Source organism: Pempheris klunzingeri, chromosome 4 (genome assembly GCF_042242105.1).
Source record: "Pempheris klunzingeri isolate RE-2024b chromosome 4, fPemKlu1.hap1, whole genome shotgun sequence".
Lineage (NCBI taxonomy): Eukaryota > Metazoa > Chordata > Actinopteri > Acropomatiformes > Pempheridae > Pempheris > Pempheris klunzingeri.
This window is the reverse complement of record NC_092015.1, coordinates 14,108,337-14,135,929: the sequence shown is the minus strand read 5'-3', so window position 1 is coordinate 14,135,929 and position 27,593 is coordinate 14,108,337. Positions and strand designations below refer to the sequence as shown.

Sequence of the window (27,593 nt, the reverse complement as noted above, 5' to 3'; positions counted from 1 at the left end):
TCCCACTACTTTGAGCGCCATCTTGTTTGTAACTCTCCTACGTAAGTGGTAGAGTTCCTACTGAGGGGGTATCCGATTACCCTTTTTCCAGCTTTGGACTGGGAACCTCTCCCTGCAGTACTCTGGCGCATATTGCATTTTGCTTTATCGCCTTTCTCTCGAGAAATTAAGCCACAGTCTTTCCTACTGGACAGAAATGAGCATCGAAACGCTCCTGGAAGCAGCCAAGTTTTTGGAATTGCAAGCCCAGCAACAACAGAAAGCACGTGGTAAGTTGGTATTTTATTAGAAATATAGTGAATGTTTTTCCATCAGTGGTAACTATGAAACATTAAATGTGAAGTACTCAACAATTCAGTGGAAGATGTATTTTTTTTTTTAGTTAAAGACATTAACTGTTCATCGATTTATCAACCCCACATATGAACTAATTACATTATGCACATTGTTGCTTTTAAATTAAACTAGTTAGTGAGAGGAATGTGTTTCAGTCTGAGTGACATTTTAGTTTTACTTTCATATTCGTTTTTGTGTGCAGCCCCGTTGCATGGTCTTAGTAACTCCTGCTCTGCTTGTGTGTACTAGTTGGATTGTGTCTTAAGCTAAATCAAAGCTGTGCACAGCAGCTAATAAACATACACGGGCTGCTGCAGTATCAGAGGTTACTGCATTGAAACCTGCTGCATAGACAGGGGCTGCTACAGTGGTGGGCTGCAAATCAGCATCCCTGTAAAGTTCACAGATCATTTCCCTTTCAGTTTTATGTGTCAGTGTATTCATCACTGGCTGCATGCACCTTCAAGCAAACATTTAAACCCCAAAAGAAGAAAACACTTGGGGGAAAGGGCGGTGGCGCAGGGAATGCCAGGCTCATTTTACATAATGACCTGACATCGTCCGCCGGGGATCAAGTGACTGACTTTCAGGCTTCCCTACACCCATCTGGGCTCCTCAGTCATCCCCGCTGCGCACTAATGCAACGTGCTGTAGTGCTCTTATCACCGTGTGGCCGCATCGGTCTGCTGGTTTGCTTCTCGTAGGAAAATTAAAAAAACAAAAAACAAACTCCCCAGCCTTTCAGACGCTCGTGGACAGCTTTGAATGTCTGTCGATGACGTGCACTAACCAGCCACGCCTCCATATGTTAACGGGAGGGGGTGGGTGGAGGGGACGATGGGGGTGGTGGTCCCACCCCTTTCACCACGTGCGTGCAGGGCAACCCCTCCCAAAGATCGTTTATGCAGAAGATGAGACACCACTGTGTGCAGCCTGCAGGAAACCTGCACACCTTCAGCTCCACATTAAGGAATTAGTGTGTCACCAACAAGACAAACAGACGCTGCAGCTCGATGGCTTACACAAACACACACACACACACACACACACACACACACACACACACACTGCACTCTTATTCCACACTACATGCAAAATGTGATTTGTACCATAGTAATAGTTTACAATGAAAAAGCACTGCCAGTTAAATTTCACAACCAGAAAGCCATATATTTGATACCTTTTTGTATTTCCCTGCAGTTTTCTGTCTGTTTGAAGCTCTATTCTTCAATAATGCACCCACTTACATACGTTCAGCTGTAATCTTCATAAATGCACATGTACAGATTTTAGCTAACTAGCATCTTATAGAAAATTATATAAAATACAGTTTTCTGAATTTTTAAAAGTTGTTTTGTGCTTGATCAGAATACAGCTGAGATGTGTGTAATCAAACATCACAGCGACGTTGGATCATATCCTCCAACCTTCCCACTGTATTAACAGCACATGTAGAGCAGACTTGGATGCATTATGCACCTTTCACACACGGACCGTAAGCTGTAAACTGTGCCAGTTTTAGACTACATGTTGCTGTCTGCCAATCAGCCTGCTTAGGCATTAGTAACATTTCTAGGATGTGTTTACAGCTCTAAGTGGAATAAATATGACCACATTTCCACTGCAGGCGAGTACAACATTGCGATGTATTTTTTCAAGCTACATATGCTGAACCTCTTTTGTACAAGACTTAAAGTGGGTGAACACAGAATTTGGTTACTTGCTGTCAGTTAAGGACAGGATATGTTAATGACTAGATAACACAGCCACCAATGGAAAACCAAAAAAGATCAGGTCCACGCAAGCTGAGCTGAGCCGAGCCATACCATGCAGTGGAAAAGAGGCATTTGACAATCTAACTTAAAATAGATGCATGTGTGACTTTACAACAGAATAATGGATGAACTTTTGATGTACTATACATTATGGATGTACTCCCCTTTTCAATTGTGGAGACAGGCTCAGAGTGAGCGCTCCCGCTTTCTCCGGCTCTCTGCTCCTCCCGCCATGCTGCATTAGGGGAGAGCAGAGTCCTCCCCCCTCCTCCCGCCTTCCCTCCCTCTCTGCTACTGTAGAGCAGGTCACTGTGTGGAGAAAAGTAGGCCAGTGTTTCCAGTGTGCTGCTGCAGTTATATAACGTCTATAGAAAACCTTCTTGTTTTTATAAATGTTTCGTAGCTTTTCTCCCAGAAAAGACACTCCTCAGTCTAGTCCAGGAGTCAGAGCCACAGTACTAAACTAACAGTGTCTTAGAACGGGGCGTATAACATGTCATGAAAGCTCACTATCACAATAACTGGAACATCTTGTTCTTTTCTACTTTTTCTTACTCTGAAGAAAAGATTTTCCAATGTAACAAACCATATATACACAGCAAAAAGTGACTCTCTTTACTGTTCATGATGATACCATTAAATTGTTCTTTAGGGCTACGTAGAGCAGGAAATGTCTTCTCCTTGTCTTCCTCTTTCACTGGATTTTTACTATTGTGGAACATGGCCTTATTAATATTTTTGTATGAACAAAAAAGAATATATAAATTTGTATTGGTTTCATATATTATCTAATTTGCAGCTTTTTTTTGTGTGAACATTGGGCCAAGCCTCAGTGAGAGGTTTGTTTGTATGTGTGTATAAAAGCGGAGCTATTATGTTCATGAACTTTGAACAATTAAGTGTTTGGCAAATACAATTCTGGTAGATTGTAACATGTGGGGGACTTGCTATAAACAGGGACAATATAAAGTGGTATCCATCACATAGAAAAGCTTCTTTTTGCAAAAGCTTCACCCAAATAACTAGCATTAGTACTGACTTGTGCAAAGGTTGTGAAACAGTTTTCTGGGCAAAAATGTTACAGAGTATCCCAATATTCAACCTGCGTTACGTCTAAATAATTGAGAACAGATGCAGACATCTGTCATAGTTTAGTACGCTCAGTTGCCATTTTATAAGGTCCACCTAGATATAACTAATGCAGTCTAATACAACAGTCCTGCATGAGTCCTGCCGTCATGTTCAGATTTAGTTGAAACTTTGAGAGAGGTGCAGATCCAACTGTGTGAGCATTTTGGAGGCAGTCGGTTGTGGTGTAGTTGAACTGTGTTGCCTCTCACTGGCTTACATTGTGCCTTTTGTCTATTCTACATCGAGTCTGTTTTGGGGGAATCTGGTGTTTTCAGTTTGCACTTTTCTTTTAACATTGATATATTATCGTGATCTCTGAAGTGACAGGACCAGCGTGTAGTGCTGCAGTGACCCTGGGCCACTTCATAATGATGTTCAGAAAAACTGCTAGTATCTGACACCTCTAATGCTGAACATCACAGCTGCCATAGCAACTAGACAGCCCTCGACGCAGCATCCATACATTATAGAGATGGCGTCGCGAAGATGATTGGATAGCATGACAAGCCTGATGAGGCTCTTTCATTTCTCCTCGACTCTATTATTGCCAAATGCTGCAATATTGCACGTATTGTCAAGCTAGTCACTTTTTCTGAAGCATGTCCAGGCGAGTCTTATTGTTTGTCACATTTATTGGGACATTTTTCTCTTAATCTACAAATCTTTTACTTCTTTAAAGATGACTGAAGTCACAAAGTAGATTTTTTTTACATCAACTTGGTGCCACTTCAGAAGAGATTTTTTTACTAAAATAATTCCCAGGCACATCACTCAGTGGTTAGGATTCCCTCAGCTTTGTTTGTGGAGACGAAAAGCAGACTTTCACCCTCCTCTTCAGCAAAACCTGGCCAATGGACTGTGACTGGGATTACATTACAGCAACACGTACCACCATTAGGGCAACAAGCTTCTTTTAGCGAGCCTTCGAAGCTTGGCAGGATTTTGTAAATGTAAGAATACACTTTCTTTAATAAGAAAGATTTAATAAGAAATGCAGCTCATCCCTACTAACAAACCACTAATTGAGACTTTCTCCCTGTTTTCCCATATTTAATTCTGGTTATACAGTGATCACATGCAAATGAACAGTCTCCTAATGATGGAGCACTCCCTGCTTCTGCTGTAAAATGTTTGTCCTGATCTTTTTGGGATTATTTAACTGGCATTACTGGTGTTTTGATGAACAGAAACCTGCTGCTGCCATCACGTTACATGGATCATGAAGTTTAAAATGTTGTGTGGAGATACCTGTTGCTTTTAATCTCTGTTTTAGAATAATTAGGACAATCAGGACAAATGTGGCAGGTAGCAGGTCTTGTTTTGCGTGTGTTATGTTGGTTATGTTACCAAGACTTTCTCAAAGATTTGTGGAATATTTTGTCCATTGTTGGTTTACTTTCATTATATGCCGGTTGCAACTGAAATAAGGTTTCTCTGTAATTTAACAAACATTAATGGTATTCATATTTTGTGATGTTATTGTACCTGAAGTGTGTGTGTAGGTGGAAACTATGTTATTTGTCCTGTTAACCTGCTTTGTTCCCTCCACAGATGATGAACTAAAGGAAAAGCAGCGTCTGGAGCAGTTGGCAGAGCAGAGGCACTCTGATGTGAACTATAACTCAACGATCCACATCAACAATGTTTGTAAAGCAGAGGAGTTCCGCCCTGAGTGCCGTCCGGCACCCATACTGCCCTCTCTTCCTCCCCACTCCATGCCCATTACTGTCATCCCTATCCCCGTGGTCACCCCCAACCCTACAGGCTCACCCACTCTGCCTGTCGCCACGCTCTCCCCTCCAGCCGCCCCACCACCTGCCACTACTCTGCCACGCTCTCCACAACCCAAACCTGACCACCCGGCCTCTGTGCTGACAGCCAACCACAAGCAGCTGATACAGAACCACCATCATCACCCGCAGCTCATCGCCCAGACTAACAACGCTAAACTGCAGCAGCAGCAGACGCACCAACAGCTGGTTCAACGCTACCCTGGCTCCATCGTCTCACCCCCCCACCAGCACGCCTTACTCCCCCAGTCGGGCCCTGTGCTCCAGCAGGCTCCTCTACAGAACGGCCCCATCAGCCGGGGAAGTCCTCCTGATGAGCGAAGCCTGCTAGAGAAGAAGAGGCCTGGAGGGTGAGTCTAAACATGTTAACTTCTTTACATGATAATTTAAACAGGGCTGCAGCTGAGCATAGTTGTAATTGATCTGTTCAATTCTGTCAATCATTACAAGTCTATTAAATTACCTTTTAATACTTTTGACCTGCTACAACCCCTCTAAGCATTTGTCTTCAAGGCAACAAAACTTAGCATTTGTTGAGCTGTTGCATTATTGGTATGTCACCGCTAAAAGATTTAAGTTCTACTTAAATTGGACATACACAGTTGGACAGAATATTATCATTTAAGTATCTGTTAGCAAGAAAAAGCAAAGAAAACTCTTCTTTGGTTGATTTTGATTATTCTTGTCACATTGCCCTTTTGGACACCAAATTCTTACTTTGCTCTCGTTTGTGCTCTTACAGGGCAGGCACAAGAGAGGTGCATAACAAGCTTGAGAAAAACAGGTGGGTTCAACCTGTCTGCCATAGGGCCTCCTTAAAGAGACAGAGATCTCAGGGTATCTGTATTGTTACATTTGAATAATAGTGCACCAGTTACCTGGCCGGTGGCCTCTGTTTAGGGCTGAACGACATGTGAAAGTAATCTAATTGGGTTTTTTTTTTTTTTTTCCCCAAAGACCAATTTTCATTCAGTAAGTCCCCCATCTTCTGTGTTATTCACTATATATACCTAAGCAATAAATCATCCTCCAGTCTGACCAACGCAACATTGGATCCAATCAGCATGTAAACGGCTCTTTGTCTTAGACCAGGCGTACGGTTTATGAAATGAGATGAAATGATGCATGAATTAATATAAATAACGTATATTCATTTAGCTAATAATATGCAAAAATCTTCAATCACAGCAAAATATCAATAACTTCATGCCTTGTTGTGACTTTACTTTGCAATTTTAATACATCACACAAACTAAAGTGCACACCAACTATGAATGTCACTCAAAACCTCATTGTGAGCATGTAATATATAAACATGTGGATTCCATTTGAGTCTCTCCAACATTTATCAGGCGAGCTACTGACACACTGGTAGTCAGGCCTTGTGATGCTTGTTTAAAAGCTGGATCAGATGTAGTGTCCCCTCTTGCCGTAGCTTTCGTCTTGTTAAACCCAAACGATGTCCAGACAACAGACGTCCTGTTCAACTCAAAATTCACCTTGATCCTCTGTTTTCGATTCTGCCGATACAGTCTTCACACAGTAGTAGTGCCAGCATCAAAACGTGCATGTGGAAGTTGTTTTCCTCATCTACTCTCACTGGTATATGTCATGTGGGGTGTTGGACAGCATTTGTCTGTGGTTGGTTAGATTGTGTAGCATCAATAAACAACATTTTAGTTAGAAAATTGTGTTCTATTACATCCCAATGTCAGTTTTGAATTCAAATAATCGTTCAGCCCTATTTCTGCTCTTGTTTTTAAAGTGTCTCTGAAATTAACACCTTTGGTTATTTGACTCTGACTTCTGTTGCTAAAATAAAGCGCTCTCTCTGTCTTTTGTCTGTCAGACGAGCACACCTGAAGGAGTGCTTTGAGACGCTGAAGAAGAACATCCCCAACATAGACGAGAAGAAAACCTCCAATCTGAGCGTGCTGAGAAGTGCGCTGAGATACATTCAGGTCAGCTGCTGCTTTCTAGGGACTGATTGTGACCAAGTCTTACTGCTGAATGTGTGAACTTTGTGAGTGATTTGATGTAGTTGGGTGTCCGGTTGTTATGTCATCTTTAGACAGAGTTCTTAGCTGGGACAGATTTGGCTTCATGGTCATATAAACTCTCTGAGCAAAGATAAGTCTAGTCTGCTAATGCCAAGTGTTTGTTGTCTTCAGCAAAGACCTATAGCTATAGTTTGTGTTAAAAATGTGTGTTTATTTTCATTTTTTTTTTATATTTATAGTATCCGTGGTTAAACATAATGTTCTAAGGACCTGAGCACCTGTCGTCAGTTTATAAGCTTCAGCATGAGTACTGCATTCGTGAGATGTTTGTGAATCTTGCAAAGACTTGTTTGTACAGGTTTATCAGCACTCACGATTACTACTGAACAATGGAGCCTCCATTCTTTTCTATTCGTGTACAGGAGGAGGGGCATTTGTAATGATCAGGATTTGTACAACGGGTTCTGAACTTGAAGAGATAGTGATGTATGAGTGCGTGTTTTTTCCACCAAGCTATGGTTATTCAAATTGAGTAGTCCTACTTTGCTCTAAAGCATTCCTGGGTGTAGTAGAAAAAGGCGTAGTGGGTTTTTCACAGCTAAAGTTGGTTATTTTGTACCTTGTGTCCATTCAAATCAGATGTTGGGTTGACTTACAGTTGTCTGTCCCTGCGTAAGAATCAGACTAAAGACGTTTGATTATTGAAACATCTTGAGGAATATTTTCAACTTGCATTAAGTTCAGGCTTATTCTGCATTTTTTTTTTTTTTTGCATTTCCAGCCTTTTGTATACCCGTTGTGAGATCCTTCCATACTGAGGAATTTCTACCACCTTCTTGTTTTTAATTGACTCTGTTTTGATATTAAGAATGTGTGCCACATCCACAGGTGACTCACCATGTGAGTCAGGCACTCGCTGTGAGAGCTTCCTGGTTGTAAACAGCTGGTGCAAAGGTCTGTAGGGTGGCGGTTTTTGAATCTGAGACACAAGTTGGCATCAGATGTTGTGTCATGTAAGAATGGCTATCATCTCTTTGTGTGGATTTGTGCTGTAATTATTCAAATTGTATGATCCAAGTGCGTGTTATTTACATTTAGGCCAGTGAAACAGTTTATTGTATAGCTGGGGTTAGGTCTATGTAATAACCAGGCACTTATTTGGTTATACACAGCAGTAATATTTGGTGTGCTCATTGATAACCCTGCTTGGTCATGAGCTTTTACGGCCTTAATGAAAGAACCGACTGTGTAGTTATTAATATCCCTCGTTACTGTGGTGCAGGTTTACTTCTGCAGAGGACGGTGAGTTGCTGATTTGATGCTCTGAGTAGAAGCAGTCTGGTTATTCCTCTCTGCGCGTGGATACCGAGGAAAACTAGGACAGCGTGGGTGCAGAGCTCGTCACCCAATCCCCCCCCCTCCCCCCTCCCCCCTCCTGTGTGATTAAGCAACACGGTATTCAGTGTGTTGCGTTCGACTGGCAGACTGACCTGCTTCTCTTTCACTCATCAACAGCTGAGCTGGACAAGAGATGCGTTCAAAGCAAATGCACAGAAAAATCACAACTGATCCCACTTTCTGCAAAAAATGTCAACTGCACAACCGCATCATGCCAAGCTAGACACAGTTAAAACATTCAGATTGAACACCATTACAAATGTTTTAATGAGCTAATGAACACCAGTGCTGGACACCTTTCCAGCAAATTAAAGGTACATTCTTAGCTGCGTGTGTGTACGTGTACATATATTATTTAAAACGACCTGGTGTTTAGCTGCTTTGTAGGTTGACTTGTTTGTGCCTCTTTGTCACGCGGTGCCTCTTTTCATTGGCCCGGCCGGTGGTGTTTTGTTTTGGAGGGGTGGAGTCAAAGAAAAGAACTTAAGGTGATGGGATGCAAAAAAAAAAAAAAAAACACGTGCACACACTGTCATCTTGACATGGATGGTACAAACGCGTGTCCTGCTGTCTGCGCTCACATCTCTCCCTCCACGCCCCTGTCCTTGCTCTGGCAGCAGAGAAGCAGCCTGCACACTAAAACACTGGGCTCAGGAGAGGCTCAAATAAGAGGCTTTGGGCTCGGCATCACATTTCATTTGATTCATGTTTCCTGTTATCTCAGGTCTCTATTTGAAAATGAGTGCCGTTTTCGTAGTTGCTGTTGTGCTTTGCACGGAGAGTCAGTGGCTTTGCCAAAAGCCACGTAGTTCGACTTCCTCATTTCATTTCATCGCCAATGACTCAGCAGACATGACCAGATATCTGGAGATACTCTGGTTTTCTTTTCAATCCTGCCTGTGTTTTGCCTGAGCAGAGCTATACATGGGTTTTTACTTGGGTACTATCTGGTTCTGTAAGGCTTTCCCAAGCCTGTAGTGGTGCTGCGAAAGCCGAGGCTGTAAAATAAGCCCTGTTGCATTAGAGCTCCTCCTTTCTACTCCCCCTCCTTCCCTCCCTCCATCCTGCCTCTCTGAGCTTTTAAGGCCACATGAGCAGCAAGCACATGGCTAGCCTGAGCCGCGTGACGTCACCCCCCGTGCTGGGCCCCCGCCCAGCACTGCAACAGGCAGGACTCGCCGTACCACCAGGCTTAGCTGCCAGCAGCAGGGAGGGAACATGGAGCGGTAAACACAAGGCTCAGTTTACTCCAATCGCGCTTCATTTCCCCCTCAAAGCTGACTGAACTTGTTCCTCCACTGCTTGTGCCCGAATAGTCTGAAATCAGCTGTGCCATCTGGTGGGGACAGTCGGAGTATAGGGGTGGAGGAAGGTGGATCTGTCTTTAAATATGTTTAGCACTGAAAGTAAATGACATTTCATTGTGCACATAATAGCGCATTTCCTCAGAGGCCTTGCCTTAAAACAAATATGCACTGATTGCTTTGACATTTACTTATCCGTTCAGCCTTGAACATTAAAAATCAGTTGTTCTTGGCAGTCTAGGTCACTACTCTTTTCATATTTCAAGGTTTTTTCGTGTCTCAGCTTGGTCTCTGTGAACGTCAAGACTGCAGTCACGCTCTTCAACGGTTAGATTTTCTGTGGTACAAAAGTGTTTTATCTTTCTCTAGGAAAATGATGACTTTCTGGGGAAAAAAAGAAAATCTTTATCAGCGGGGTTGTTTCCTGCCTACTTGTGTCACACGATAATAACAGCTACATGACAGAGCACCACTACGGTGCTGTATAAGTGGGGTGCAGGTTTGCAGTCTCATAGCATACTTTGACTGCACAGGAGCATGGTCTGCACTATTGACCAGTCTTAAGCTACGATGAGGTAATTAGGTCAGTTATGACCAGCACAAGCTTGCACACAGGGAATGGTGTGCAAAAGTAGGTATTTTTTCCACTGACAAGCCTTTTATTGTTGAAGTCAGGCACCACGTGAAGTCGTCTGTTCCTGCTTGAAGGCACAGTAAGACAAGGGTTTATGGTTACCACACTGTCACAAGACCTCAGTGCAGAAGCCTGATCAGTCAGCCAGGCAGAGCAGCATGTCTGCAACGTGGCCTCCTGTGCTCCTGGCCCTTTAAGAAAACCCAGCCTTGTGCCGTCTGCTGCAAAAGTGAGTCAGTGAGTACAGCTTGTATTGCTCTCTTTCAATCCCCGCTATCTGCCGCCCTCCCTCTCCGGTTCTCTATGGGGCCATGTGCTCAGCACTCGCATTGCTTGTGACAGCGCTTGAGCAGTGTTTACCTTCCACACACACACACACACACACACACACACATAAAGCAGCCTATCCCTTTACTGATCTAGTTTTTCACTTGCAAACAAGGCCAAGGTGGGGCCTGGCCTCTCTGAAAGGAGCAGGTTCAGAAGGTGCAGCCATGTGCAAAGAAACAAAAGGTACTTGGCACCTTCAGTCATACAAACCTGGTGACATGATTAACAGGGCGATGAAGTCATGTGAGGTCCATCTGTTACGGACTCAGTTATCTGGTTTACATGTTTAATCTCAGATTGTCTGTTTCTTGAGAGACGAGCCCTGTCCGCCAGCAGCACTGTAACAGGGAGAGTTCAGTGGGTCTTGGTGTTTGTGGAGTGTTTTCTTCTCCATGAGTCATAGTATGTGGCATGCACAGTTGTGGCGCCACTCGCGTAAGACTGCCTGCTAATATTTGAGGGTAAAAGGGAGGCAGCCAGTCCTTTGCTCTTTAATACCGTTTCATTCAGGCCTACTGACAACCCTTTTGAGATGTGTGCTTCATATGTCAGAAAATCGATCCTCCGTGCATGTGAGCAAACGTTTTCATAATTACATTCAGGTTGAGTTTTAAAAGAAATCTGAAGCACAGTGAGAGAAAAATCCATAGCACCTTCACCACACAGAGGTGTAAATGGTCTTTTAGGTCACAGAGGAAACTTGACGAGGTTTTCAGCTGTTTCCATGACAACCAGAGATGGGGGCATTTCAGTACATCATGTGTTGAGACCAAGGATACTGTTAACGCCTTCTGCTGATGGCTGGTCACGAGTCACACATCTGTTTCCAGATGTTCAAGAGTTGCATGGTCGGGTACACGTGGTATTCATCACCCAGTGGGTCGCTCATCAGGCTATTGTGTTGTATAAGCTTGAATTTTTGTGGTTTTCCAAAAGCCACTGGAAAATTTCACAAGTTATATAGCAGGATTTAAATCATAGATGGGCTGATATTAATTTATTGCAGATATTTTGGTAGCTGTGTATATGTCATATCAGATAACTCAATACTGATTTTTCAAACTCAAGTATCAGTACTGGCTTGTAATTTAAAGTAGTATTCTTCACTTTAGTAACCAGATTAAACAGCTGGATTTCATTTGGGCTTAACTGTGTTCATGTCATATTTTTGCTCTACTAAACTAATATGTTAACAGGATTTCTCATAAGTTTGTGTGTGTGTGTGTGAGCGGCTGAATCCCACTGGAGGTGTTTCAGTCAAAGCTCAGATCGCTTGGCCCGTGCATTTCTAATCCTGGATAAGGACTAAAGACAGGTGCCGAATTACACAAGTCCCGCCTTTTGTCCCCCTTTGCTATTTATGTACAGTACATAGTAGTGTAGATACACACACACACACACCGCTGATAGAAATCTCTCTACAGCCTCAGGAAGACAAACGCATCACTTGATCACTTGAGGCTTACATACAGATGCCCCTTTTTCCTCAATCCCACACTCTCACACAGGGATGACTTGCACATGTACGGCTCACTCACACACACAAATACACGACACCATGAACACTAACAGGAAGTCCACCCTTTGGGGAAATGGCTTTACGATCCTGAGTCATCACGTTGCTGGTAGCAGGTTTCACACCGTGTCATTTCCCTGAGCAACTACACTGTTTGACCAAGCCACAGTTGATATGTAATAAATTGTGTCTGATTTTAAACTATGAATCCCTGACAGCGTAACTCTCTCCTGCCTGTATGAGTAATAGTCTGATTGTTTAGTGCGTCTCTGTGCGTCTCATACAGTGTGTTGTCATTTGTTGTAGTTTTCATACTTTCTTGAACATTTGCTCCTGTTGCTGTGAACAAGGAAGTCCAGCTCAGTTTGTTTGGTTTCGCCGTGTGTCAGCTGACGGGTTAAGGGAAATTGGGTCACAAGAGCCACTGCCTGGAAGCACCTCCTACTTTCCATACTCGGCCCCAGCCTCCCTCCTCCACCTCCTGCTTCTGTTATTTTGCTCCTTGAACACAGGCTCTGGTCGCAGGTTTATTTTTAAATGATCATTTGTTGGACCTACTCCTTCTTAATTAGTTGTAAAGACGGCATGGGCATTACTGCAGACTTTCCTCCTCTCTGCAGACTCTCTTTATTGGAGTAAAGTGCTTTGCTTTGGAGCAGTAGACACCATTTTTCTTCAGGGGTTAGACATTCACTAGGAGTCCCTCTTTTAACTTAAGTAAAATTTTTTGGATTTTCTGCTTTCCTGATGACATCTATTTACATAATAAATGAGAGGAACTTAGTTTAATATGTATAACTAATAAAAGCACTGAATAAAGCATCAAACATTAGCATGAAATGCCATCAATACATCAAATAAAAGCAAAGTTTCACAGACACAGGATTTATTGTGGGGATTATTGCGCTGTACATGTGAAGCTAATAAACTGCTAACAAGGATCTGCTGGTGGCAGCTCACACTATCATGGAGGCACTCAGTCTGTGACTTAAGAGTAACTCCTGCTTTCTCCTTTCAGACGCTGAAGCGGAAAGAGAAGGAGTACGAGCACGACATGGAGCGGCTGGCAAGGGAAAAGATCGCTACGCAGCAGCGATTAGCAGAGCTGAAGAACGAGCTGAGCCAGTGGATGGACGTGATCGAGATTGACCGCGTCCTCCGGCAGACCGTACAGCCCGAGGAAGACCAGGCCTCGACCTCCACTGCCTCAGGTAGGCCGACAGTCGGGGGGGATAACTTCTATCAAAAATTAAGAATCTATTAAAAGTAATGTTCATCCTCATGTGAATTTGTAGCAGTTCAGACATGCAAAATGTGCACCTAATAATGCGGAGGTAACTCTCCCATCTGTTGTGTTGCAGAAGGTGAAGACATTATGGATGATGACCTGGAAGATGAGACTGCGCCCAGAGCACAGACTGCCTCACCCACCGTGCCTCAAACCATGAAACCTGAGCCGCACAAGACTGCGACACCCACTCAGACCCCGACCCTGACACCCGCCACCACCACTACCTCCTTCATCACCCAACACATCTCCATCCAGCACAAAGTCCCTCTGCAGCAGCCTCAGCTCCAGCCGCTGCCAGTGACTACTCCACAGCTGGCGGCCAAGCCTGCAGCCCCACCTGTACTCACAGCCACGACATCCAGCACTCCTACTGCCCCCAGTCAGCCCCCCGCCCCCACGCAGACGCAGATGGTGACCATGCCCAGTCTACACCCCACCGTTATTGCCCACGCTTCAATGTCCCATCCCTCAGTCATCCAGGCAGTCAACCAGGTCATCCAGGGAGGGGGTTCCAAACATATTACCCACCTGGCCCCCTCCACCACCACCAGTGCTGTCCAGTTAGCTCCCGGCCACCAACCCATCGGCCACATCACCGTGCACCCGGTGGCTCACCTGGGCCAGCATCTACCTGCCCTCTATCCCCAACAGGTAGCTGTCACACAGCCAGCTATGGTCGGTCACATCACCCACACCCTAAACCACACCCACCCTCAGGTGAACGGCAACGTGCCTAGTCAACCAGCTGCCGCCATCGTAGGCAAGCAGGCAGCAGTGAGCACCCAAATGGTGGCCCACCACCCGCAGCTGGTAGGTCAGACAGTGCTCAACCCTGTGACAATGGTGACCATGCCCTCCTTCCCCATCAGCACTCTGAAGCTGGCCTGAGCGCTGCCAACAGGTCCACCAGGCTGGAAGAAGAAGAAGAAGACGCCCCTCGACGGGGGAGAACCACAGGCCTCAGACCAGGCCATCGACGAGGGCAGGAGAGCTCGCTGATCCACACAGTTTCATTATCATTCAGAAACATTACAGTTGATATAAAGCCGGGACCATTCCTCAGACAAAACAAACCTCGTTCAATAGCAGTCCACCACAGTGTCCTGAATTAAGGATAAGCCAGGGTGTGTATGGTTCATAGTCGTCATGATGAATGTGTGCGTGGGGGGGGGCAGTATACAGTGGGCAGATGTGCAGTTTTAGACCCTCACTTAACATCCATTGTTGCAATTGTAATTTTCACTCAAGCTTTACAGAAACGGCCTCATATTGGAAAATGTTACGCTGCTAGCACCCTGTTAAAGTGCTTATGTAGCTACTGGCTGGTGGCACGACGCCCCACGATCACTGTGACTGCTGTGGATTAACCAATAGTAGATCATGCGCTCGACAGGCTGCATTAGGTTTTGAGGGCTGTGATAGTGTAGAGCACTCGACCCGCCATAACCAGCACATTGGGAATGTGATTTGGAGGAGCTCCTCCTCTCCAGCAAAGGCACATGCTGCAGGGCTGGAGCTAAATCACGGACTGAAGTCAAACTCCTGAACTGGAGCTGCAGTCCTCGGTGATGGTGCACACAGCAATAGCTCCCCCTGCTGACAGTGTTCAGTGTAACACTACTGTCCCTGAGACGATGCGGACGGATGTTACTCAAACAGCGGCCACTTAAAGAAAAAGAATAAAGTTTTGTCAGGGTTTGGTTTTTAGTGTTGGAGTTAAAGGACGTTAAAGTTGTTACTGAGGTCTAGTGTTTGTCCTTCAAACATACAGGCAAGAGCACAAGTTGGTGTATCAGGAGAAAGTTATGTTTTTGTCACAGCTGCTAATATATTTTAAAATAATTTTGCCAAATAGGATCAGTTTGTACATCTACATGCCCCCTAAATGTAAAACGCCACGACAGACAGTGGTGTGTGTGTGTTTGAATACTAAACATATGAGGTAAAAACTCAACGCCAGTCAGATGCTACAAGGAGTTGAGTGATTCTGAATGTGAATACATAGAAAGGTCCATGAAATGTAGTGAAGTGTGTTTCTATGCTGTCTTGCAGGGCACCTGGTAGTAAGATGTGTGTTTGCATGCTGTGAATGCTTTTCACGACTGTGTTAATTTAGCGATTATCTTGAAAGTGAGGATCCTTGACAGTGCCGTCTGTCTCTGACAGGTTGCAGTAGGGACGTAAGATCCATTGGCACAGAGTTGAAGCGCTGTCATCCATAACTTTGGGTTGAGGTCGCTTTAAAGTGATTTCAGTAGTAAATCCAATCGTGTGTGTGTTTTCAAGACTATCATTTTCCAAAGCTAGCACTGTGAAAATGTTTTGTTAGTCTCGATGAGCAGCAAACCTGCAGTTTAGCACAGCTGTGCTCTCCTAATTTAATCTGAATGTACTGACCTGTGAAAGGACATGGAGTAGCACACTCATCAAAAGTTAAGCCCGTTTGTTTTTTTAAAAGAAAAATGCGATTATTAAAGTATCATGTGTGTGTAAAGTGTAACTGATTTTTGTATTTTAAGATTTACTGTTACTTGTTTCATCTTGAGAACAACTTCTTCTGTTCAGTGTAAATTTGACAATATAGTAGTGTTTTTTTTTTTTTCTGGGACCATGTACAGTGCTGTATATCAGGGGTGAAGACTACACAGACCTCTTCCCATGTTGATATCACATTCGGCCACTTTGGAAAGTATTCACCCCTTTTTTTCTATTTTGTTCTGATGCAATATGATTACAGCAGGAACTATATGGTGCAAAGATAATTAGGTGCAAAGATAAAGCAAACCTTCAGATTTTATGCAAATAATCCTGAACAAATTAATTTTGAAATCATATTGTGGCAAAACAAAGTGTAAAAAATAACAGGGTTACTTGAAGAAGCAACAATATACTTGTGTGTTTTCCCTATGGAGAAAGTTTAAGTTGTATATAGCCTGTAAATGTTGGGCTGCATTTAGATCTAACTGTATTATGTAAAAAGCTGGGGAAAATATGTAAAATTAAAAATTTATAAAAAAGCTACTTAATAAATTGTATTATGTTTACAAATGTCTGAAGCTACTTTTTTGTTGCTTTCTAACCAACTACTTTGTATACAGTATATTATTATGGTATACTACTTCCTGTAGCGGTGCCCTCTGCGGTTAGGTTAAGGTTAGGTTTAGGCATAACAGTAAGCCTAACCTTAACCTAACCGCAGAGGGCACCGCTACAGGAAGTACTGACTGGCTCATTTATTTAACAGAAATATCTGGAAGAATTGCATTCTTATGAGTAAACATTTATTAAATTTGTGGATATCTGTTTCTAGTCATAAGCCACATTATAGTGATCCCTCACGACATTTTTACTGTTCAAAATGTATTTTTAAACTCTGAAGGCAACATGTCGGACATCAAAGATGACATCATGGATACCTGAAACTGAAAACCACACACTGACTGCAGCTGTGGACGACTTAAGATGTTGTTCAAGAAACAACTGAGTTACGGGAGTCTTTAATATTTATCCAGTCTAGCTATTAGATATTAAAATGTTTCAGACGTAGATAAAGATGCAGGACTTCACTTACAGTTTCTCCCGTGTTGCTGTGGCAGCACTTGACAGGCAGGCTGGTGATACGATCCAGACTTGTTTGGGTAGAAATAGAAAAGTTTACACGACCATATAACACTGTTTGCTGTGGTGGAAAGTCTGATTTCAGGTTAGTTGATCATTTGTTACAAGTTAAACTCATTTATTAAAATCAAGCAATAAATCAATACCCAATGTTTGATGGAGGCATGAAATTATATTTATATTTTATTACAATATTAGAATTTGTACATATTGTCCTCTCCATCTGCATTTCATTTATAAATTTATTACATAAATATACTTCAAAAAGTAGAATAACAAAAGACAAATTTAATATAAAACAAATTCTGAAACAAAAGTAACACCCGACTGGGACAGAAGCTGAAGGAATGTAATTTTGTCTTTACATAACGAAGGTCACACATCATGGCAGTCATTTCATTTCCAAAACAAGGCGATTGAAACATATAAACAGTTAGTGACAGAATCAAGTTCATTCAGTAACTTTGATCATTACTCTTAACTTTGATAAGTTTTTCTTAATAAAAAAACAAAAGTGAAATCCACAAATTAAATTATTCATGTCATAAGTGGCTTTGGTTATAAGGTTAGCACACATCCAACTTATGAGTTCCCTTGAAGTGAGGGCATAATTATAAGCAACCAAAATAAAAATTACAAATAAAAAAATCCATCTCTTCTCAATATATTTTTCCCCCAACAATTGAGTCGCTACATGTTTTTCATTGCCCATGAATAACCTTATGATCACTTAATTGATCTCCAATCTCAGTAACCTTCACAAAACATGCAAAAATAAATACACTGCGTGGTTTTTGATGCAACCCCCCACCCCCCCCCATACGGACACTCACCTCATGCAAACCCCGGGTCTTGTCTTAACAGATCATCTCTCATGACCAACGTGTGTCAGGAGATGAACAGACTTTGAAACAACTCTGTTTTGGGGAATTCTCCAAATAACAACGCTCCTTTGTTGTGTAAAAGGTTATTGCAGTAAGCATTGCAATGAGTTAAGATTGGCAAACACTGAGCAGAGCCACTAACATCCAGGCAGCGAGGGTGGCGACTATGATAAACATGCAGACGCTGATGAAACAAAACTTAAGTGAATCTAAACAGTCCTCAAACCAACAGGAGCCTCAGCTGAGGGGACATCTACTCTCATCCATACGAGTGGTGTAGTTAAATAAAACAAGGAACACATAAAAGATGAAAAACAGTGTAATATAGAAAATTAAATTATTACAGTATATATGCATGTTGACCTATAGAGATATAGTAAAAATAAACACTTGCACCAGAAAAATGTGCTTAAAAAATCTGAGCAGGTCTCCACATGTAAACCTCACATCAGACCTCAAGTAAAAAAAAGACATAAGCTAATAAAACAACCATGTGATCTAAATAAAGTTCAGATATTTGAAAAATATCCTCCTTAACCCTCACACTAGATGACGTATTCAAGCAAACAACAAACCTGTTTTAATCTTTTTTCAATAATTTTAAACTTTTGAGAGAACAGAAAACAGGAGAGTGGTCGGTCGAGTGTTTTGCAGCAGTGGAGCCATAATGTCAGAGATTATTGGGAGGATAAAGGGAGTCGTTAAGCCGCAAATGTCAGAACATCTTACCACCTCCTCGCAGATCCCTGATCCAAGTGTAACGTGCCGTTGATGCTGAGGTTGAGCGGTGGTTGGGTGGACGCCTAAGGATGTCAATGTTCTAGAGAGGAATAAAGGTTTCCTGGGGTGGGTTTATTCGCTTCAATCCCAGTTATACAGAGGCTTGTACACAGCGTGGCTGCTGTCCTGCGTTAATAGGCGTCTTTCTGAGTGTGCATTTGATCCTGGATCCTCTGGAGCATCTCCTGCATCCGCCGCAGCTGTGAGCAGAGACGGGAAGAGCAGCGGTTAGTGCCATGGTTTGGTGTTTGATACAAGCTAATCATCTACACATGACTGCACACACAACAGATCAATAACACTCGGGAGATCAGTTTGTTCTTTCTAGATCACGTGACCTGTGCTGAACGACTGCAGGGGACCAGAGGCTCCTCCACCTTCACTACAGAGTGGCTGATATAAGATGTTACTCATAAATCGTGTTGAGCTCTTTAGTTTTAGGCCAATTTGAGGTCAAAATGTGCTTTTGTACAGTTTGCGTCACGGCACCCAGTGGAAAAACGTTACTATCTCACGGTCAGTTGGGAAAGTGGAAAAAGGTTATAGTGTCACAGTTAAGATTATTTATTTTAAGACTGTTTTCATTATCTGATGATTATTTTTTCTTTTAATCAGTTACTTATTTGGTCTACACAACATCAGGAAACAGCATTTCTTACAGCCCACAGTGACAACGTCAGATGTCTATTGTGTGAACAACAGTACCAATACAAAAAATAGGAATTTTAATATAATTTAAGCCACAAAGTCACATTTGTGAAGCTGAAACCTAGAAATGTTCTGCATTTTTGACCAAAACAATCACTCAAATGTAAAAATACTGTATTTGATTAATCAGCTGATCGTTGCAGCTCTGTTGTTATGTTTATCTGTATTTTAATGTTGGTTTTACAACAAATAAAATAAAAAAAAACAACTGAGGAGAAACGATCTCTTTATTTGGTCAGATAAATAGATTTAGTGGAGAGGGGAGGGACTTTGACCAGTTTAGGGTGACTGAAGATGAACTGAGCAGGTATAAATACATCTGTTATCACAGCCGTTATGCTTAAAGACTGGGCTCAGAACGTGTCTACAGTTAATAAAGGAGGAACCTAAAAGTAATAAATTTCATCTAATGCAATTAGAACATTCTGTTTAATTTTCTGACAGAACAACAATTTATATCATATCTCATATCATTTATTTAGCCCTTAAATATGATTTTCAGGTACTGAAAAGTATTGTTGAATGCTAACAATATTAATACTTTGCCTTCGGTGTTGGCACCTCACTGGTAGTGTTCAACAGGTTTCACTAACGCAGGCTTAAAAGCAGTGCTGACTCTTTCAAAAGTGGGATTATGAAACCGTTCGGACAAGATTTGATCTGCGGTTGTGAAAAAACAGACAAAACCTGCACATTTTTACACACAATTGCCTCCAGAAATGTTCTCTCCAGCTGCCACCAGGGTAAAGGTCTAATTTCATGAGTGTGAAGCAACACATTCAACATATTCACTCATTCCACTGTTACAAAACGAGAAGTTACCTGGATGTAACTACGGCTCTATGAGTATGTGCGCATACAAAACAAACCGAATCAAGCCTTAAGTGCATGATTCTTATGTGGCAAGCTCTTTTTTCTACCCACAGTTCATAGGTCCAAAGGACTTGTGAGGGCAGGGGAGTAGGACTTCAAAAGTATAATCACACCAATTCATGTTTTTTGAGGCTACTCATCGTCAACCCCAGAAAACATGACCTGAGTGTGCTTCAAAGAGCGCCGATGGATGAGCAAAATCTCAGAGGGCTTCATCGGCCGTGCGATCTGAGTGTGTCTCTGGGCCGGGCTGAGCCTCCGAGTGCTCGTGGTGGTCGGAGCTGTGCTCAGACTCGTGCTCGTGATCGTGTCGGTGGTGTGAGTCCTGCTCGTGGTCGGCGTGCCGTACCTCCTCGTCTTTCTCTCGGATGAGCTTTTCTGTCTCGCTGTCCGCCACTCCGGGTACGGCGGGGATGGGGAAGTCTGTGCCGCTCTCCCTCGTTAGTTTACTGCAGAGAGGTGCGCGTTGTGGAGAAGTTCAGCGTTTAACATGTGAAGTTTGTTTTTGGGAAAGAAAGAGTGAGGCTAATGTGTGGATCTGTAAAAGACACTGAATGTGGAAAAAGAGATTTAAAGTCGCAGATAAACACATTGTGCATGACGGCCGAGGTAAGAGCTGCTAGTCTGCTTATCACAAGCTCAAAACTGCCCAGCATAAAGCACCCTGAGCACTTTGAATAGCTGCTCTCCTCTGTCTACCTAATGCTGTAGACACCTTTAACACCTTAATTCCAAAGAGTGAATGAATCTTCTAAGGATTTAAACTGATTCAGTCTTTACACGTCCGTTATTTCTCTTGATATGTAAATGTTTCAATATTTCTGCCCCACTTCGCTGCCGTATGTACAGATCTGCTGCATACTTGCGGTTGCGCTCCTTCACCACCATGCGGGTCATGCTCTGGATGCAGTGGGCTCTGTAGTTCTCGTAGTGAGTCTCCCGGGTCACGTCCTTCAGGTCCTGCATGTGCGTGCGGACGAGCATGTTCCTCAGCTTCACGAAATCACAGTGTGCCGAGTTCTCCACTGCGGGCCACAGCGTGAGCATCAGTTTCAACAATATACTGAACATTCTTCAAAAACTGTTCATACTGATTCATGCAGGCAACTATGGATAAACACATAGAAAGGATAAAGCAGCATGAGAGCTGTCATTCTCACTTTTTCCTGTTTTTAACATTCAGTTTCCATAAAGTCACTTTAACTTGTGATGGACCAGGAGGATGGACCTACCCTCCACGATGCCCCAGGGGTACAGACGGCCTCGCACCCTCTTCCCTTTGGCCTCCACCACTGTGTTGCTGCCAATCACTGCAAAGGGAATGCTTTCCTTTTAGGGGGAACAGAAAGGATCATAAAATTAAAACATCGGAGGGTGTAGATGAGTTGGCTGTGGTGCAGTGCAGACGTATTCGTCATGTCTTTACCTTTCCTCTCCTTTACCTCTTTCCTTTCTCTTCTGTTTACCCTCTTTTGAAACTATACTCCATGCTTTTGTAGCTCCCTTCATTTTTAACCCTTCCCATTCATTATTTAAATTGCTCCATCTTTTATTCCCATTTTTCTTTTCTCCGCTTCAGTTAACACAGCGCTCTTATCAGAGGCCACTCCAGGACAGAGGCAGACAAACAGAGATGTAGAGGCACTCTGACTGGATTCTTGCTTGAGATGCCAGAAGAGCAAAGAGCGGCTGAGTCATCAAGACCGCGTCATCAGTGGTTGTCTGACAGCCAAGGTCATGCATTATAAGGTCTGTGTATTCAACTTAACTTCACTTCACTCTGTTAACTGGATAATCTTTGTTGATGTGATTGGCACAGCAAAAGAGTTTTTGTGTCTAAATATTAAAATCCTGCAAAATGTATAACAATGGATTTGCCATTAGTGTGATGTGTACTCTTGTTTATTGAATGATCCATGCAAGCATTCAGTTTTCAGATTCTGCCTATTTCCCCAAAACAGTTTAGATGCAAAGGAGATAGGAAGACACGTGGAAGCTCTGCCTCTCACCTTCAGTTCAAGATCCTGCTGCTTAAATTCCTCATCTTCGTCAGAGTCACAGTCGGGGAACTGGTATATCTTGATACCGTACTGCTCAATCTCCTCTCGAATCTACAGGGAAGTGGACAAACGGGTGAAACACGTGTTTGGACTGTAAACACATCAATAATCTGATCACTTCTGTTCACCAAGAAACTGGCAAATTAGCTCAGTGAATCTCTGCTGTGTAATTACAGTTTCATTCATGGGATGAAGAACGTGTACAGATCAACAGGTTACTGAGTGAGATCCGCCTTGCCTTGATTTTCTTTTTCTTGACCTCAGTCGGGGTGAGCGTGTCTGCTTTGGCCAAGATGGGGACAATGTTGACCTTCTCATGCAGAGCTTTCATAAATTCCACATCTAAAGGCCGGAGGCTGGAAGAGATATGAAACATACATGCACACCAAGCAGAATGAGACACAACAGCATCAAAGTAACGTCTGCGAATCACTATTACAAGTGGCTTATCTGAAGAGGGTCAAGGCTGACATTAAATTGAAGACATTAGATCATGTCTCTGGTCAGTCGGTGGTGGCAGGTGTTTGCTTTCTAAGCGACCTCTTTGGTGTCTGATGCGTAACGACTGAAGCTCATCAACAGAGGGAGCAGTTTCTCCATCACTATGACTTTACAAATGCACTGCAGCATTACTTTGGCTTTATGGTATGTTTGTTCTTTGATGAGCACGGTGGTGTGGAACGATGCATGTGCACAAAGGCGGCGAAAAAGTACCACATCAGCACTCAGCGCCGACAATTGATCAGAGTAAAAGGACTGCAGCAGATCTAAGTTCACCTGAAGGCTGCTGAGAGCTGCTTTAACCGCATTAACAATTTATGGGTCTGAATGCACCACAAGTGAACAGCGGTGCACTTGGTATTTATGATAAAGCTCAATTACTCAGGTGGCTGTGTGTGCAGGATAAAAAGCTGGGCATGAGCTTGCAAAATGCTGCAAGATACTATGTAATATAGGGAAAGTGAAGGTGGTCTCTGATTAGATACAAACACCAGCACAGATATAACATACTGTGGTAGAAAGGGCAATAAAAGCCATTATTAAGAGCAATAATAATGGCTAACTGATCCATCGGAGAGCACTGCAGCTTTGTCTTACCCATGACCAAAGGGTGAGATGAAATAGAGGCAGCAGTGAACGCGGTTGTCCTGGATGTTCTTGCGGTTGAGGCCACTCTCGTCCCTGAAGTATTGCTCAAACTGCTGGTCGATGTAGTCAGCCACCGACTTCCAGCTGGAGCAGAAGCACAGAGGGACGCTCAGTCTCTGAGGCAATGCAGAACTACCGCACATGACTTTTTAAACAGCAGAGCTAAAATGAGGCGATGCAGCTGTACTCAGGATTCAGGTTCTTTAAGTCATCACAGATTTTTGGCACATACCATTCAGTGTTGTTTACAGCATCCCCAAACCCAGGGGTGTCCACGATGGTGAGCTTCAGTTTGACACCTTTCTCTTCTATATCCACTGTGTGTTTGGTGATTTCTACTGTTTGTGTGATTCGCTCTAAGGGCACAAACAGACCACTGGCTTTAATATTAGCCATGCCACATTGCTGCACAAATATTTATCAACCTAAACAGAAAAAAAATCCTCACCTTCAGCGTTGAGCAGCTTCCTATCTTTGTAAAGATCGGTGAGAAAGAGGCTGTTGACCAGGGTGGACTTTCCCAGGCCGGATTCCCCTTCAAAGAACAAACGAGCGAGGTTTGAGACTTGGTGATAAGTATTCTCTTCAAAGTAAAAGGTGGGTTTAAGATCAAATGTCCACTAATGCGGCAATTAGGATTCACCTGCCACCATGAGCGTGAAGTCAAATCCCTTCTTGACTGACTTACGGTGCACCTGGTTTGGCAGCGTTGCAAAACCCACATATTCTTTGTCCTGGTCCTGAAAATACACACAAAGAACACATAATACATCAGGAAAGCACACATTACCATATAGCATTTGACACTGAAATAAAGTCAACAACAACACAGCACTATCGACAGAGAGCCCAATCACAACTTGTTCCACCAGGAGAAAAAAGCATCGCATGAGCCAGCATATCGATATTAATTTAGACTTTTACACAGTCTGTCACAAACTGTCACATCCTCACATGAACACATTACAGCACACAAACATCATCGCCCTGAAAGCAGAACTAAATCACTCAGATCTCGTTTCTCCTCTCTGGGTCCCTGACTGGACCTCCTTGTGTTACCTCGTGATTGTCGTACGGGTCAAATCGACCCCAGGGGCTCTTGGGCCGGGTGGGGCTGACGGGGCACGACAAGTCAAACTCCACACTCCTGCTCTGTGGTAAAGTGTGGTCTGACCCTGAATCCGACTGCGCCCTGCCCGCCACAGGTGGGCGCAGATATGACGGGGTGAGGGGGCGTCCGTTGCCCTCAGCTTCCCCGTCTGCATCATGAGGCTCGTGGCCATGATGGTGGTGGTGCTTGTGGTCATGGTGGTGGTGGTGGTCGTGCCCTCCTTGGTGGTGAGGGTCTTGCATAATGTTCTCCACCTCTGAGTCGTCTGAGCGGCTTGAGTGCTGGAGAGACGCCACCGTTGACGGGGTTACAGAGGAGCAGGTGGAAAGCAATAGAGGGCGGAGGCAGAGAAAGGTAGAGTAAAGGTCAAGTGTCGGTGTAGAAAGAGAAGGGACAGAGATCCAGAGGGTGGAAAATTCACACTTTTAGAAATGGTCGTAATATTTTATGGTAACGGAAGAATAATAATGGCTTTAAATTTTACAGAGGAGTCAGAGACAGCGTGACGAGGAGATGTGACGTATCCTACTGAGATCCAATTTACAATGTTGAAAATCTATTACAGAAATCAAACAAGAGGAAAACTGGAAAAATTTGAAAGTCAGACTTTGATTGTCTTAAAACTGCTGTTGTCAATAAACACTGACCAACGTTTTCTATCATCATTACTGTGGATGGATTATGATAGAGGTGAACAATAACACCGGGCACCTATCTCAGTGGATTTGTGCGTTATGTAATTACTACGAAACTGTAATACTTTGCTTCAAGGGATGCACAATCAAATTTATGCCAGAGAGTAATCTGCCATCAGTTTTTCTTACATCATGGATTATAAATCTCCTGAACACTTGCAAATGCTGAAAATGTGCAGCATCATTATGAGACGGAAAGGCCTCCTTTGTGATTACAGTACAAGGGCTATTTCAGGCACTTACAGATAATTCTTCATTCTTGATTTCCAGGGGTGATACACACTGAGCTGTTGCAAAGCTAAAATAAAAAAATAACCTAGTCTAGCTTCTCCTGTGTAGGCTGCAGAGCATATTGAGTTACCACAGCGCTCTCAGTTTCACAGACTAGCTACAAGATACGACTTTTGGCCTGAGTTCAATATACAGATATACGGCTTTGTGTTTAGGCTCGACAGGTGAAGTTATGTTGAGATGTTGAGAGTTTGGCCGAGAGATGAATCATGATTTTGTCTGTTAACCGGTCAGTAGGTCTGCTGGAGCCAAACCAATAAAAGACTTGACACTAGAAGTGGAGTTCAGGAGGTTTTGGGGGTGTCACCGGTACCTGTTCAGCATCATGGTCCCTGCTGTGATTAGGGGAGGCAGGGCAGGAGTCATGCTCGTCTGATGAAGAGTGAGCCTCATGGTCACTGTCCGCCATTGCAACTGGGGCTACAGTGCACTCTGCAATCTCCAACCGGAAGGGAGCACGCATGATGAGGAGGAGGAGGAGGAGGAAGGGGGAGTCAGGGGATAAAGGAACAGGACCGCCAAGGGGAAATGAGTTGGATGTGGTTCAAGAGCCGGAAGTGGTGCGACAAGAGGAGTGAATGTGTTCGGAAAAGACAGATGACAAAAAGGAAGATGAAAGAAAAATTAAATAATGCCAAAGAAACGACGTATGAAACAACCGCATACCATTTACCACAGGAAATGGTATGAATGCAGAGCAGATAAGCTAACTGTTTGGTTGATTCACCGGAGAGATGATTGAGTGATGCAAAATGGCATTTTGAGAGCAGTTGTTTCCAGTCTTCCAATATGATGTTGGTCCTGTCTGGCCTCCTGCCACTACAGCGCTGCCTAATGTTATTAGTTCCTCTGATATCGCCCTATTCAGTGTTTCAGGCACTGCCAAAAATGCACCAATGTCAGTTCCTGCAGATGAGATTATCTGTGTCAGTCGCAGTTACATAATGCAGAGTCATGAAAAGTTTGATGAAGATTCAAGCACCAAAATTAAACTGAGACGTGCTTCTGCCCAAAGATTTCACTCACGTTTAGAGCCGCTCTGGATTTGTTTTATTCCCTTACATGATAATATCCCGATTGCAAAGTACTTCAAATCTGATGCTAGTTTTACAGATTTTTTTTAATTATTTTTTTTTTTTTAATCAATTTTAGATTTCATTTCCTTCCTCACTGCTCCAGAGTTAAAAAACCCTCTCATGTAATCCCTACATGGTTAATGTCCTCCAATCATGGCCTGCAGATTTAACTATGCTGGGATCTGGAGCTTTAGGGCAGAAAAGAAATTGATAGTTTCACAGTTTAGGTGACCTGCTTTCCTGTGCTACAACCAAAGCACAGAGATCAATGTCCAACATGGTGGATCGTGCGACCTACATAGAATAGATGTTCGATTTCAAACCTTTGACAACTTTGGAGCAGAAATGCAGACAAGTTTGTCATTTGTTTTCCTAATTTTTGTTCAGATGTAACCTCTTGCTAAAATCACAACTGCAGCGTGTACAGAAACAGTAAAAACACGAACCATGTCTTCCCTTTAGAAAAGTAGATCATAAACGTTGCATCTCAAACTCACACCCCCACCCTCCGTCTGCACAGACAGCCTCACCTCCTCCTCCCGCAGTGCCTCACCTGTGGTACCTTTTGCCAGTGAGTGGAGCCTCTTCTTCTTGCCTCTTGCGTGCGCTGCTCGTCATGCCAACTCCAGCAAGCGGCAGGAAGCAGAGAGACCAGAGGCTCCAGCATTTATACGCCTCTGTCCCAGAGGACACTGCGCCCTTCAGCCCCATCGAGCCGCTCAGCGCCCGGGGGGACCTGATCAGCAGCATTGACGAGCCACACGTCACATTAACAGGCCACGCAGGCCAGCGCACGCTCTAATGACCAACCCACTCTGCTGCAGTGAAACAATTAACACTTTT

The 27,593-nt window shown here is 43.4% G+C and overlaps 2 protein-coding genes across 3 annotated transcripts; one reads left to right on the top strand and one right to left on the bottom strand.

Moving 5' to 3' along the window:
* Positions 1–42: 42 nt before the first annotated feature.
* Positions 43–16,521, top strand: mnta (MAX network transcriptional repressor a). 2 transcript variants are annotated; one of them, XM_070829599.1, is made up of 6 exons: positions 43–269; positions 4,794–5,382; positions 5,775–5,816; positions 6,882–6,993; positions 13,233–13,425; positions 13,576–16,521. In XM_070829599.1, exons 1-6 carry the CDS (start codon positions 197–199, stop codon positions 14,391–14,393), a joined length of 1,827 nt encoding a protein of 608 aa, XP_070685700.1. In that variant the 5' UTR covers positions 43–196; the 3' UTR covers positions 14,394–16,521. The 2 variants fall into 2 exon arrangements, with proteins under 2 accessions (XP_070685700.1, XP_070685701.1); XM_070829600.1 differs by lacking the exon at positions 5,775–5,816.
* Positions 16,522–18,539: 2,018 nt separating this feature from the next.
* On the bottom strand, positions 18,540–26,119 carry septin4b (septin 4b). The gene is made up of 12 exons (XM_070828652.1): positions 25,988–26,119; positions 24,637–24,969; positions 24,221–24,317; positions 24,026–24,112; positions 23,810–23,933; positions 23,527–23,661; positions 22,667–22,784; positions 22,378–22,479; positions 21,601–21,697; positions 21,231–21,393; positions 20,718–20,817; positions 18,540–18,987 (listed from the first exon to the last, which is right to left on the bottom strand). The coding sequence occupies exons 1-12, from the start codon at positions 26,081–26,083 to the stop codon at positions 18,919–18,921; spliced, it is 1,521 nt and encodes a 506-aa protein (XP_070684753.1). The 5' UTR covers positions 26,084–26,119; the 3' UTR covers positions 18,540–18,918.
* Positions 26,120–27,593: the final 1,474 nt, after the last annotated feature.